The following is a 15,537-nucleotide window of genomic DNA, read 5'->3' on the forward strand; positions in this document are numbered from 1 at the left end:
TTGTGACATATTTATTTCTGGAAAATAAAACACATTTCTATAAAACTTCTGACACACTTCTTTCTTGAGTGTGGGGCAGGCTAGTGGGAATGGAATAGACTACAGTACAGGTGTGTGACAACAAGAACATTAAGCTTCCATTGTTCTGAGTTATCTATGTTCTCAGCTCTGTTACTTTCCATAGTGCTGGCTGCAGCTGTTGACCCCACTGTGCATTTCTTAAATAAAGTTTTAGTTAGGTGAAATGATATTCTTAATGTAGTATGTTTCTCACGCATGTACAGTAACTCCTCACTTAACGTTGTAGTTATATTCCTGAAAAATGCGACTTTAAGCAAAACGAGGTTAAGCAAATCCAATTTCCCCATAAGAATTAATGTCAATGGGGGTGGGGGAGAGGTTAGGTTCCAGAGAATTTTTTTTTGCCAGACAAAGGACTCTCTCTCTATATATATATACACACACACACATACACACACAGTATAAGTTTTAAACAAATTTAATACTGTACACAGCGATGATAATTGTGAAGCTTGGTTGAGGTGGTGGAGTCAGGGGGTGGGATATTTCCCAGGGAATGGCTTACTGCTAAATGATGAACTAGCAATTGGCTGAGCCCTCAAGGGTTAACTCATTGATGTTACTGTAGCCTCACACTCTACAGGGCAGCAGGAATGGAGGGAGGGGAGACAGCATGGCAGACAGAGACAGGCACACACAGAGAGAGAGAGAGATGCGCATTTCCCCTTCAAGTATGCTGACCCCACTCTTAAGTACACTACCTTCTTAAGTTAATCAGCAAGCTGAGACCACAGCAGCTGCTGGCAGGAAGCTCCCTCTGTCCTGAGCCCTGTCCTGTGTCCCCCTACTCTATGGAGATGGGGTAAGCAGGGTGCAGGAGCAGCACACGGCAGTGGGGGGAGGGACAGCTGAACTGCCAGCAATTGATAGCCTGCTGGGCGACTGCTGCACAGGGAACTTAGGGGAGTTGATAGGGGGCTGCCGGTCCACCCTGGTTCCAAGCCCTCACTGGCTCGCTGCAATGGGCTGCTCTTCCTGCAAGCAGTGGACAAAGCAGATGGCTACCAAACGACATTATAAGCGAGCATGTTCTCTAATTGATCAGCAATGTAACAACGGTAAGTGAGGAGTTACTGTACTCCTTCCCAGATAGCAGTGCTCCACTGACTTACATATTCTATTGATAATTCTGTTTACATCAAAGCAATTTATACCACTAGAATGTCATTCCTGACCCTTAAATCAAGGGTACAGGGTTATCCTCACCTACGCTTTTTCAATGTGGTGCCTTCTTCCTTCCTTCTCATGAGCCTGAGTTATGAGAGAATTCCAACAAAGACACACAGTTCCATTTAATTTAAAAATGCAGTTCCAGCTGGAGAGGGCATCCCAGAACTTGGAGGATTTTCATTATCTGGATCCGAATTATGTCTCTTGGGTTCATCTCTAGTTATACCAAAAAAAGGGAGTCCCAAGAGACAGAAGGATGTTTCTGTTGATATGCCTACAGAAATGACTGGCAGCAATATTAATCATGGGTGAATCTGGAAATGTGCTGCAGTTGGCCAATACCAAAGCCTAACAAAATTGAACTCCGTTTACTTCGTCACAGATTGTGTCAAACAGAAGTAGACTGAAGGAGTTAGAAAAAAAGTTGGTATAAACTATGCTGAAATCACTCCTGTTTCCCATGTTCACTACCAGCTACTTGATGTATGTGTGCGCGTTATGTACATGTACAGCTACCATCAGCTCAGCAGTAGCAAAAACCAAACCTTGTTTACAGTCTTCGTAGTTCCTTCCCTGGATCACAGCCAGGCCTGCTCAGAACCAGCACCTTATTCGTCACAGAACCAGCTCCCATGCACATGTAGGAACTGCCCCTAACTGAAATCACCTAAAAATGCAGCTGCATCTCTGGCCAAAATCATCCTTTTTTTAAACACTAAATCGTGCTAGACTGCAAATATGTCCATTGCATGGTCCAGTTCATGAACTGCAACAGCCCTCAAGCCAAAGTGGACTGTGGAAGGCAGATTTTTTTGGTTTGCAGGACCAAATATGTAGAAAAAAATTGTCTGGTCTATTAAAACAGGCTTTGTGCCATAGCGAAACATCTCAGCCAACAAATATAATTGCACCACTCTAAGACTTCACTGTACTGATATTTTGAATAAACCAATTAAATTAATTCTGACTTACTTTATTGGCTTGTAAAGATGCCATAATTATTGTTCTTTCTTGCATCAGCTTCTCTTAGCTAATGTAGCCTTAGTTTCAGAATGGAAGTCTTCTAACAGAATTATAATTAATAAACAGTTTAATAAATCATGAGATAGGTTATCCATAAAAGTTATGGGTATTAAAAAAATTATACTTATGTCAATAACAGAGACATGGCTACTTTTAAATCAGATACACTGACAAAATCTGCAATGTGCACAAACCCCAAACCTTCCTACCCTTTTTCCAATAGTAATAGGTATTTGTTAGTAGCATATCATTTACATGTATATATTTTAACTTATAATACTAATTGCTGGCTGCTCATTAGATCTATATACTAAATGTGTAAGTCAACATGTAATTGTAAACTTGTGCTTACTTTTTTAAAATGTTTTCAAATAAAAACAACCAGGCCCCAACATTGTCTGATTTTTAAGAAACTCTTTATTTATTAACCAAAGGAGTTTTGTCATTATGACTACAACTTACATATGACTAACCAGCGTTTTCTGTTGTCTTAAATCGATGGTCCTGCATTGCACTGTTAGATATCAAAATATGGTGCGGTGGAGCATTCACAAAATGTGCATCTTATTCAGCTATCCAAACAAACAAAGTTTTAAATACTTTTATACACGTTAAACTGCGCACCCCCTAACTAATATACATACACTCTGGGGGTAACAAGAAGTTCTGAGGGGCTAAGATAACTGAGGCCTATTCTCTGACAGCGTGTGTGAGAGAGGGGCCTCCTGTTCTCTCGAATGTAATAATTGCACAGCTAAACACAGGTATGTTGAAGCTAAATGAAGTGGCAGATCCTACTATGCTAACCCCAGTCTGTGTCTTCCTATACTTCATACACATACAAATACAATTCATAGACTAAACTTCTTTGAGAATACTAAAAACAGATTGCTCTTTTATGCTGATTGGAGCACTCCAGAGAACTGCGCCAATAAACATTGACCTGGTGAAGATGTATTTTCTATCAGAATGAGCACTGGGAATCCACCTATGACTGCATTGTCATAGGGAGCTGTGCACCTGGGTCACAGCTATTCAGTAAGGGAGTTCCCAAAAGACACGTTTTCACTGATTCTTTATATTGGAACATTGATTATCAACACTGTGCCAATAAACTCAGTATTTTTACTCCATTTTCTCTGCTTTACCCTAACATTCTCTGCATCACTAGTTCAGAGGAATAGCTGCTGGGAAAGACCGGAATTGGATTTTTCTGTTGCTGCCTTCCCACTCATCTCCCCTTGAATTACAAAGCACATCTGATGCCAGTGTAGGTATGTAACACATATTTGTCATCCTTTCATGCTTCATCATATTGACTTAGCAGACTCTGCCATCAGAGTGGACCTCCAGGCACTACTGCAATACAAGTAATAATAATAATAGCTCTACCTCTCCTGAGACCAGTGCTTTACACAGTCCATGTTTGATACCTCATGTTAATATAAAGAAAGCAGTAACATCCTCATTGCTTTCCAGTCAGACCAATTCCTTTGCTTTTCTGGAACGATTTCCCTCTCATCTGCTGGAATTTAACTCAAATTAAACTGATTGAGCTGATTTAAAATTTAACTGATGCCTGAGGACCTAAAACACCTCAGTGGGGTGGAGCTAGAATCAGGAAGCAGTTTATTGTTTTCACTCAAAAATCAGCTCAATCTGAGAGCAACATGTTAATTAGTCCTCTGCCCTCTACACCTGGGACTAGACATGGAGATGGAGAATCGCATCGATAAACAATGGGACTGCCACAAGAGAGAGGCCAGCTTTACTAAGGATGCCACAGATTAGCAGTTTTACTTTAGAGCTCTCTCTCCTGTACCATTCATGAGATGGAAGAACAGAGGATAATAAATCCACATCTATAGACACACACGAGTGAGAAGCCAAGACTGGGACACTGGCCCTTCAATTACCAAAACACAGGCTTCTACCCCATTAGCTAAAGGAGAACTAATTGCTGAGCTAGCAGAAGCAATAGGTCACTTGTCCTCTGTATGGGCCAATATCACTCACATACACAAAGAGCCAGGACAGTATAGGAGAGGCAGAAACTCTTCTTTTTTGTCTTCCAAGACAAAAGCAGATAAAACAAAACAGAACTACCTGCTGGTCCCTGAGAGACTTTCCATTCTCTTCACCATCAGTCCCAGGGATCTTTCCGACTATGCTGACAGTGTTCCCCAACCACATCTTATCATTAGTACTGTTCCCACAATACTATTCACATGGAGCCCTGAAATTGGCTGCAAGATTTCTGAGGGTAAAGTTGCATGGTCAAAACATGTAGCTCATACTCTCCTCTGCTTTTCTTTTAGTTTCATTAGCCATCATCTCCAAGTTGCTTATTAATTCCTTGTCAAGTTGACACAAGGCTGGAGATGACATTCTGTTGGGGTGGCTACACTAGGGAAAATGACAAATGTTCTTTGGTGTTATTCCACTCCTTGCCACAGCCTATCTCACTGAGGTTTCTTGAAGGAGGAGCTATCTGCCTTTCCAAACAATCAAGGCTGAACGAGGACGTGCCTGCTCAGTGATATTTGAGAAAGTAATTTTAGGACTTATGATTAATGTTATGGGATACAAATAGCACTTTTTAAAAGCAGAGAAAAAACAAGAACATGACTCATGTCACGGCACTGCATACGTTTCTACTATGCAGCTTCTGTCATAAAATGAAGCAGCAGCATTGTTTCCCTGACAGCCTATACAGAGAGCTGGACGAAACACAGGGAATGCGTTTAACGTACAGTTGCACCCCTCTTCCAAAAAGATCCAAATGCGCTTTGCAGACTGTATATATTAGGCTCACTCGCTGACTATTAAAATGAAACTACAGCTGAGGCAGAATGCAAAATACACTCTGCATCAGCAACACCATATAACAGTTCTTAGGGAGAAAAGTAAAGCAACCTAGCTACCATAGTGACGAGGCATTTATAATATTCTATCTGGGAATGTGTCTCCAGTTGAAATTAGATGGAATTTAGGCAGCATGTAATTAGCCAAAGTGGGATGCAACCAGGACATGGGCTAATAGATCTACTCACGCAAATAGTGCTATGCAAACTTTAATGATTACAAGTGAGAAGGAATTTTCTTTTATGCCCTCTCTGAGAGGTGATACTGTTAGCAGCACAGGGTCCCATAACATCACACCAGGACACTGTTTCAAAAGATTCTGTGGAAAGAATACCACCTTCTGAATTGCTAGCATCACTTATTCCTGCAGCATTCTTGCAGCTCTAGCCAAGTATACTGACCAGCCCAGACCCTGCATAGTGTACACGGGTTCTCAGGACAATTTTTTGGTGCCCTCCAAGTGTGGCCACCAACTTTTGCTGATGGCCACTCTCCCACTTTTTCCTAAAATATGTAATTAGCTTTAGGAAAAACAAATAAATATGCACAGGTCCAAACCATTGTAACTGATTTATTGCTAGCTAGTAAGTCTGTTGTGAAAGTGATATTAACAAACACACAAGTATCATTTTTCACAGCAGACTTATTCAGCCCTGCCAAGACTGGAGACAAATTAAGCCCTGGATGGGAGGTCAGGGGAGGCAGCGGGGGTCTGGAGCCCAAAGCCCTGCAGCCAAAGCCCAAAGCTCTGCAGCTAGAGCCTGTGCCCCGCCACCCCAGGGCTGAAGCCCAAAGCCTGAGCCCCACCATCCCTGGGAAGGTGGGGAACGCACTGGCTGCCTGCTCCTCAAGGTTGTGCCCCATGTGTCTCCAGAGAGGGGTAGGGCCCAACCCTTGCTGGCGGACTCAGCAATCAACACTAAGCTGGAGCATCCATGAGCAAGGGAAAGGAGGGCAGGTGACTACTTCCTCTCCCCCTCGCCCGCCATCACAGCCCAGATTGCTGTGGCGGCAAGAAAAGCCCCTGGTGCCCACATTTGAGAAATGCTGGTGTAAGATATCTGATGAGATTATAACACAAGGTAGAATGGCAAATGGCTTTCTTGAGGCTGGTAATGGAAAAAGAAAAATTAATGATAACCAAGATAAGCCTATTTTACATAGTATATGGCGGGTCTTTATCTTTAGAAAAACTTTAGATTCTCTCCATGCTCACATTCTTTTGCTACTCTATGCAAGGGACCAGAATATGGACTTTTTCAAAAGGAGACTTCTAAACAAGTGATACAGTGTGGGGGCTTGTCTCCGAGTCTCCAGTTTTCCTATGCAGGCTCCCTAGTGGCAGTTCAGCATTGACGTGCAGGAGAAAACTGCCCAATAAGGATGACTCCTTCAGGTGGGAGGCTTGGCCCAAGATCCGTCTTTCCCTGCACTCTGTTCAGAGAAGGAGCTAGAGGTTGGTCGGCGCCTTCCTTTCCCACCCAAGAGCTGGCTGGGAAGGAGCAGCACCCCTTGCAGTGCACTGGTATTGTTATATTTATTATCTGCACTGCCACTTCACATTTTCAAAACACTTTACAGACATTAGCTAGAAGCTTGAAGCTAATCAGCTTCCTTTAGCAACAACCATCACTGTGATAAAGAGATACACATACTTATGCATATGCAGTCAATCAAGCATACTGAAGCAAATACTGAGAAAATGCATGTAATTTGCTGATTTAGCCTTATTTCTGTTGTCATTCTCTATTATTGTCAACTCGGTGTTAATAGAATGTTTTGCTTTAATACTTGAATTACATTAATACCTCACATTATTACACATACAACGCCAAATATGACGCTAACTTAGTTGCTTACAACCTCAAACCTTACTCCCAATACACATTCCAATAAATTTTATTCTGTAAAAACAATACATTTTTTGTTTTGTTTTTTTACAGTAAACTTGTCAACTACAAACCTTGAATACGCAAAAGATGTTCCAAGGACAAGCATAACAAGGATTGATAAAACCAGACTAAATATGTTTTTACAATAAAAGCTGGCATAAAAATAAATAAAATTCTCTATTATCACAATAGCAACAATAATGTACACAGAATAATGGTTTTGAAATGCTTACTCCCTCGTCTAGATCTATTTCCAAAATTAAAAACAAAGAACAAAAACAGAAGAATGACAGGATCCTTTTTTTAAGCCTTTCAGTAGTGAAAATTCGATGTTTTGGTTTGGTTTCATAAGGTTTCTGTATCACAATAAGCTTAGAAATGGAAAGCATTCTCTAAGCAGGCAGTGACTTATTGAAAACTGCCCACGGATAACTAGGCCGAGAAATCCTGCTCTCTGTACCCTTTTGTGCAATTATTTGTATGCAAAATGTTGCCTTCAGGATTCAGTGACTATGTCCATCCCCATATTGGCAGAAGTCAGCTCTAAAAGAAGCTACAAACTAGGTTCAGTTGAGAGCCAAAATTTCATAGGCTTTTTCCAGCAATAGCTGAACCATCCAAACCTCCTAAGTCTGCATCATTGGGTTGGAAATCTTAATACCACAGCCTCTCAGCAAAAAGTTCTCCTCTCAGGCATGCCAGAATAGATCAGGAGGAACTCCACTGAAGGCAACAGTCACTCTGGTATAAGGATCAGGCCCAAGGTATGCAGCATTGTGGGCTTAGCAGAGGGGCCAGTAACGCTAGGCAAACATCCTTTATCATAGTATTTCTGCACTGGGGGGTTGGCTCCCCAGCTGGATGACTTCTCTGAACATTTCAGAGCCTCACAGGCTACGTCTACACATTTCCGAGAGGGGGAAGAACAGGGGTTACTTTACCTATATGAGTTGGCCCATCCCTGCTGCACAGGCCAAGCCCCAACTGGAGTGGGCAGCACAGGGTGCATCCCCCAGTACTGGGATGGGGAGATCAGTCCCAAGAATCAGTTTCCCTTCAGTTCCCATTGGAAGGACCCGCTCCTGGCAGATCAGGCAGAGGGGGGCACAGGAGTGAGTCGGGCTGAGGTAGGGTTGCCAAGCCTCCAGGATTGTCCTGGAGTCTCCAGAAATTAAAGATTAATTTTAATTAAAGATTTACACAATGCACAGTCAACCTGTGGAATGCCTTGCCAGAGGATGTTGTGAAGGCCAAGACTCACAGGGCTCAAAAAAGAACTAGATAAATTCATGGAGGATAGGTCCATCAATCGCTTTTAACCAAGATGGGCAGGGATGGTGTCCCTACCCTCTGTTTGCCAGAAGCTGGGATGGGCAATGGGATGGATCACTTGATGATTACCTGTTCATTCCCTCTAGGGCACCTGGCATTGGCCACTGCCAGAAGTTGCAGTGGGGGAGGTTTAGATTGGATATTAGGAAAAACTTTTTCACCATGAGGGTGGTGAAACACTGGAATGCGTTACCTAGGGAGGTGGTAGAATCTCCTTCCTTAGAGGTTTTTAAGGTCAGGCTTGACAAAGCCCTGGCTGGGATGATTTAACTGGGAATTGGTCCTGCTTCGAGCAGGGGGTTGGACTAGATGACCTTCTGGGGTCCCTTCCAACCCTGATATTCTATGATTCTATGACAGGCTACTGGGCTAGATGGACCTTTGGTCTGACCCAGTATGGCCGTTCTTATGTTCTTATTATGTCATGTAATGAAACCTCCAGGAATATGTCCAACCAAAATTGGCAACCCTAGGCTCTGGGGGTTGGAGGCATAAGCAAACTAAGCAATTGCTTACAGTCCCAAGCAGCTCCATAGACCACTGTTCCCTCTAAGCTGTGCGCATGTGCACGCGCACACAGATCCTAAACCCCACACACACAGCAAAACACCGCACACACAAAAATTTGCACAGAAGCACAACAATTTGCACAGAAGAAATTTTTTGCGCACACAACCTGTCAAAAATTTGCACAGAAAAATTTTTTTGCATGCTCGGCCTGTCAAAAATTAGAGGGAACATTGCCATGGACCCCCTATTAATTATTAGTATGTGTTGTGTGTGGTGGGGGGAGAGGGGGCAAAATATCCTTCTTTAGGGCCCCCAGTGGGCTAGCACCAGCACTGGTCAGAGGGACTCTTGGGTGGCTGAGCTAGGTGAAGGGGGGGGGGGGGGGGCGGGACTCCTGGCAGGGTCAGTTCCCAGGGGGATGGTAGGACTCTGGCCTGGCATCACCCACCCAGGGAACAGGATTACCATACTTCATGTTCCCCAAAAGAGGACACTGGGTAGAAGGGAGCAGGGAGGCGCTGGAAGGGTGTGTACTACTGGGATGATTACCGGGGGGGGGGTCCTGGATGGTACCTGTGGTGGGGATACTCACTGGAGGTGAGGGGCAGTGTCACTCCCTGTCACAGTGGCACGCACAAGCCAAGGACCCAGTGCCAGCCGTCCGTCAGTGCCTCCCTGCGGGACCCCCTTCCCAGGATTGGAACCGGGGGTTGCAGGGGAATGGACCAATCGGCTGCTGCAGACGCAGGGGAGGGACCAATCGGGGCTCTTTCTGAGCTGCAACTGTCTGCTGCAAAAAAGGACTGCACCTCACTTTTAAATTGTTGTGATTCTCAGAACGCTGGGCGCAACTGACTGCGGGAGGAATCACGCGGAGCCTAAAACCAGCCCCTTGACCTATTCAGCCAGCCCCGCCCACTCTCTAGCTGCAGGGCAGGCCAGGCCAGGCCAGGCCAGGCAGCCAGAGCGAGAGGATGGAAGCTGGAGAGAGAGCCGGGAAAAGGCAAGTCTCCTTGGGCAAGGCAGCCTGCATCCTCACTGGGGCATCCCGGGGCTTCGGCCGGTGCCTGGCACTGCTGCTGGCCCCGCGGCTGGAGACTGGCTCCGTCCTGATCCCAGTGGCCCGATCCCAGGGGGGCTTGGCCGAGCTGGAGGCTGAGCTGCGCTCCACTTTCCCCAGCTTGAACGTGCATTCCGTGCAGGCCGACCTGAGCACGGAGGACGGGCTACAGCTGGTGCTCCGAGCAGTCCAGGACAAGCTGCCTGCAGTGGCTAATCTGGAGCGGCTCCTCATCATCAACAATGCAGGATCACTTGGAGACATTTCCAAATCCTTTGTGGACTTCACCAGCCCAGCCGAAGTCAACAGCTACTTTGCCCTCAATGTCACCTCGGCTCTCTGCCTCACATCCTCCATCCTGAAGGCCTTCCCAGGGCACCCTGGCTTGTGCAAGACTGTTGTGAACATCTCTTCACTGTGTGCCCTGAAGCCCTTCAAGAGCTGGACGTTGTACTGCACGGGGAAGGCCTCGCGGGACATGATGTTCCAGGTGCTGGCACTTGAGAAGCCGGACGTCCGCGTTCTCAGCTATGCCCCAGGGCCTCTGGACACGGAAATGCAGCAGCTGGCCCGCACGAAGTCCGGAGACCCGGAAGTGCGGGAGCAGTTCCTCCGCATGAAGCAGGGCGGGCAGCTGCTGGACTGCAGCGTGTCCGCCCGAAAGCTAGTGACGCTGCTGCTGGAGGACACCTTCGCCTCTGGGGCGCACCTGGACTTCTATGAAGTCTAACCCGCCACGCTTCCCCCCACCCCACACACGCCTCCGCGTCCGCGGCTGTGACCGAGCTGCCTATAAAATGGCCGCGGCTTGTGACTCTCCGTTCTAAGCCCACCGGGCGGAGAGCGGACCGCCAGGAAGAGGGGCCCTGCCCGGGGAGCTGTGGGAGCCCCGGACAGGTCACAGGGGCAGCAGCCAGGCCGGCCTGGAAGAAGCAGAGGGGGCAGCAGCACGGGCTGGGGGGGGCCCACAAACCGCGCGGCCACCCTGGTAACCCCCGCCGCCCAGGGCGCCCCCAGGTGGCTCATCCCCGGGGCGGGGGGTTGAGGTGCCCCAGGGTCTCGGGCGTGGCGGCCGCCGGTAGCGCGGGGCAGGGCCCTCCCGAGGCCGCAGCGCTCCTCAGGCCGGGCCTCCGCCGCGGTGACCGCTGAGCCACCCCCAGCCCGCTAAGGCGTTGGCTCGCCTTGGCAGAGCCCGGGGTCCCTCCCGCCCCCCGGGACCGGCTTTCCCTCCCCGGGCGCCCCCCTCGGACTCCGCCATGGGGCGGGGCCCGGCCCGGCCCCTGACTCTGCTCTCCCGCCTCAGTGCTCCTCTCGGGGCGGGCCGCGGCTCGGCAGCGCGCACGTGGGAGCAGGAGCCGTTCCGCCTCCAGCAGGGACACTGGCTGCAAGGAGAAGTCGTGAAATCAGAGTAACAGGAGTTCCCTTAATACACCGGCCAGTGATGGCAGGGGCTGGCAGGACAGTTAAGGGCAGCCTTGCAAAACGTTTCACCCACTTCCTCAGAAAGAGGAGTTGTTTAAAGGGGCAAGTGAAATGTCATTGATAAAATAATAATAATTAATAATCATTATGGTAAAGGATGAGCAAGTGTGTTTTATGGCTGGGCTGGGCAATTTTCATGACCGTATGCAGGTCTGGTTAACCCTGAAGCATTTTTAAGAAGGTGGAAAGTTGACTGTCCATTCCTGTGACATCAACTTTGTACATCTTTGAAACAGGACACACCCCAGGACTCTGAGGCTTGCAAGTGAATACCTGCTAAAAGATATACATATGGTATAAGCCACAAAATTGTGTTTCTTCTGGCTAAGCTATTACCCATTCCTTAGACTGTTATTGCTGTTCAGGGTAGGGACTATATGTTATGTTTGTACATCACCCAGCCCACAATGAAGCTAGAGCATGTAGATGCTTCTGCAATACAAATTTAGTAAGTCTGCTTATCATGGAGGTGGGGGGGGCTTGGTCCTTCGGGCTTGATGCCTTATTCCTGGGAAAATTGGTATTACATGCAGAGACTATGACTTTAAGTTTTTACAAACTGGAATAGAATTTTGAAATTATATTGTGCTTCTCATATTCCTAGTATCTCATCTACTTTACAAAGCAATGAATGGGATGCATATGTGCAAGAACAGTGTAAATAAACAAGAATCAGATGCTCACAGTGCCTTGAGTATTGGAACTTGTGGTTTTGTTGTGTTTTAGGGAGGAAACTGGAATTTGTCTTTTCAAATAGTGCAATGAGTGCTTTGATTTCATGTCCCATCAAAGTGTGGCCCTACTAAGGGTATGTCTACACTACGAAATTAGATCGATCTTATAGAAGTCAATTTTTAGGAATCGATTTTATACAGTTGATTGCGTATATCCAGACTAAGCGCATTAAGTCAGCAGAGTGCATCCTCGCTACCGTGGCTAGCATAGACTTTCGGAGCATTGCACAGTGGGTAGCTATCCCACAGTCTCCGCTGCCCATTGGAATTCTGGGTTGAGCTCAGAAATTTTGACTGGGGAAAAAACATAGTCGCGGGTGGTTTTAGATACGTGTCGTCTGTCTCCCTCCGTGAAAGCAGCAGCAGAGAATCGTTTCACGCCTTTTTTCCGTGCAGACGCCATACTGCTGTCAGCACACAGTGCAGTAGGACTGCTAATAGTCATAGTCATCCACAGCTTCCGCTGCAACTCTGCTCTCACGCAGATGCCATACTATGGCAAACATGGAGCCCACTCAGCTCACCGCTGCTGTTGTGAGCACTGCAAACTCCTCCTGCATTATCTTGCAGTATGTGCAGAACCTGCAAAAGCAAGCGAGGAGGCAACGACAGCACGATCACCATAGTGATGAGGACATGAACAGAGACTTCTTTCAAAGCACAGGCCCTGGCAATTTGGACATCATGGTGGTAATGTAGCAGGTTCCTGCCATGGAATGCCGATTCTGGGCCCGGGAAACAAGCACAGACTGGTGGGACTGCATAGTGTTCCAGGTATGGGATGATTCCCAGTGGCTGTGAGACTTTCACATGCGTAAGGGCACTTTCATGGAACTTTGACTTGCTTTCCCCTGCCCTGAAGCATAAGAATACCAAGATAAGAGCAGCCCTCACAGTTCACAAGCGAGTGGCGATAGCCCTCTGGAAGCTCGCAACGCCAGACAGCTACTGGTCCGTCGGGAATCAATTTGGAGTGGAAAGAAAAGGAGTACTAGTGGCACCTTAGAGACTAACCAATTTATTTGAGCATAAGCTTTTGTGAGCTACAGCTCACTTCATCGGATGCAACTGTGGTGGGATGGAAGGCATATCCCTATCTTGGGACCGGACCACCTTGGCAGCCAGTACGTAAACCACTAGGGGTACTCTTCAGTGGTGCTGAAAGCACTGGTGGATCACAAGGGATGTTCTACCGACATCAGTGTGGGATGGCTGGAAGGGTGCATGATGCTCACATCTTCAGGATCTCTGGTCTGTTTGAACAACTGCAGGAAGGAACTTACTTCCCAGACCAGAAAATTACCATTGGGGATGTTGAAATGCCTGTAGTCATCCTTGGGGACCCAGCCTACCCCTTAATGCCATGGCTCATGAAGCCATACACAAGCACCCTGGACAGTAGTAAGGAGCAGTTCAGCTATAGGCTGAGCAAGTGCAGAATGCTGGTAGAATGCGCATTTGGACGTTTAAAAGCTTGCTGGCACAGTTTACTGACTAGGTTAGACCTCAGCGAAACCAGTATTCTCATTGTTATTGCTGCTTGCTGTGCGCTCCACAATATCTGTGAGAGTAAGGGGGAGACATTTATGGCGGGGTGGGAGGTTGAGGCAAATCGCCTGGTGGCTGATTACGCAGAGCCAGACACCAGGGCAATTAGAAGAAGACAGCCGGGCGCCCTGCGCATCAGAGAAGCTTTGAAAACCAGTTTGATGACTGGCCAGGCTACAGTGTGACAGTTCTGTTTGTTTCTCCTTGATGAAAACCCACTGCCTTGGTTGACTCTACTTCCCTGTAAGCCAACCAGCCTCCCCCCTTCGATCACCGCTTTCAGAGGCAATAAAGTCATTATTGTTTCAAAATCATGCATTCTTTATTAATTCATCACACAAATAGGGGGAAAACTCACAAGGTAGCCCGGGAGGGGTGGGTGAGGAGGGAAGCACCGAGTGGGGTGCTGGATGAGGGGAGGCAGGAAGGACAAGGCCACACTACAGTTGAAAACTTATTGAATGCCAGCCTGCTGTTGCTTGGGCAATCCTCTGGGGTGGAGTGGCTGGGTGCCCGTAGCCTCTCCCCCACCCCCTATTTTCTTGGGAGTCTGGGTGAGGAGGATATGGAACTTGGGGAGGAGGGCAGGTGGTTATACAGGGGCTGCAGTGGCGTTGTGCTCCTGTTGCCTTTCCTGCAGCTCCACCAGACGCCTGCGCATGTCACTTTGCTCCCCCATTAGCCTCAGCATTGCATCCTGCCTCCTCTCATCGCGCTCCTCCCTCCTCTCATCACGTTCATTTAACGCTTTCCTGGACTCTGCCATTGTTTGCCTCCACGCGTTCTGCTGAGCTCTTTCAGTGCAGGAGGATTGCATAAGCTCTGAGAACATTTCATTGCGGGTGCGTTTTTTTCACCTTCTAATCTGCACTCGCCTCTAGGACGGAGATGATAGGGGGAGTGTAGAAACATTTTCAGCTGCGGGAGGAAAAAAAGGGAGAGTAGTATTTGAAAAGATCCCTTTGTTCTCTAAAATGTAAGACTATTTCACACTGAATCAAGTGATTCACATTGCATAGCACATGTGCTTTTGGTACAAGGTCACATTTTGTCTCTTATACTGAGTGCCTGCCGGTTTGGTGTGAGACATCACACACACTCGGTTGGGCAACAGAATTCGGCTTGCAGGCAGCCATGGTAAGGCAAAGAGTTTCAGCTTCTTCAACCTTCATAACGTGTGGGAACGGTTTCAAACAGCAGTGCCCTCCTTTCCCATACCAAGCAAAACCCTTGGGTTGGCCATTTAAAAGGAGGGGCTGCGGTTTTAGGGTGAATGTGCAGCACAACCCAACCCAACCCCCCCCCACCACCACACCCAATTCTCTGGGATGATCGCCTCACCACCACGTGGCTAGTATCAGGGAAGATCCCTGTCAGCCAAACACGAACAGCTGCGGGACTCCCCACACCATGTGGCTAACAGCAGGGATGATTTCTTTTCAGCCAAAGGCAAACGGCCCAGCAGGAACAGGCACCTCTGAATGTCCCCTTAAACAGATTTGCTGTATTGCATCCAGGTGACCATGAATGTTATCAGTCTCCTGAGGCTAACACAGAGAGTACCTCCAGGAGATCTTCATGGAGATGTCCCTGAAGGATTTCCACTCCGTCCCCAGACACGTTAACAGACTTTTCCAGTAGCTATACTTGCTGTGAATGCATCCCAAGTCTTCAGGGCAAATTAACTATTATATTAACTAATAATTATATTAATCATTAAACACACTTGCTTTTAAACCCTGTATTATATTTACAAAGGTACACTCACCAGAGGTGCCTTCTCCGGCTTCATGGTTCGGGAGCCCGCCTTGGGAGGGTTGGGAGGATATTGGCTCCAGGA

At 47.2% G+C, this 15,537-nt stretch overlaps 1 protein-coding gene and 1 long non-coding RNA gene across 2 annotated transcripts; both read left to right on the forward strand.

Moving 5' to 3' along the window:
• Window positions 1-553: 553 nt before the first annotated feature.
• Window positions 554-7,182, forward strand: LOC142072547 (uncharacterized). The gene is made up of 3 exons (XR_012668974.1): window positions 554-1,139; window positions 3,446-3,548; window positions 7,083-7,182. It is a non-coding gene; the product is annotated as an uncharacterized LOC142072547 (long non-coding RNA).
• Window positions 7,183-9,617: 2,435 nt separating this feature from the next.
• On the forward strand, window positions 9,618-14,008 carry SPR (sepiapterin reductase). The gene has a single exon (XM_048852628.2). It carries the CDS (start codon window positions 9,848-9,850, stop codon window positions 10,661-10,663), a length of 816 nt encoding a protein of 271 aa, XP_048708585.1. The 5' UTR covers window positions 9,618-9,847; the 3' UTR covers window positions 10,664-14,008.
• The last annotated feature ends 1,529 nt before the right edge of the window (window positions 14,009-15,537 follow it).

Source organism: Caretta caretta, chromosome 6 (genome assembly GCF_965140235.1).
Source record: "Caretta caretta isolate rCarCar2 chromosome 6, rCarCar1.hap1, whole genome shotgun sequence".
Taxonomy (NCBI): Eukaryota; Metazoa; Chordata; order Testudines; family Cheloniidae; genus Caretta; species Caretta caretta.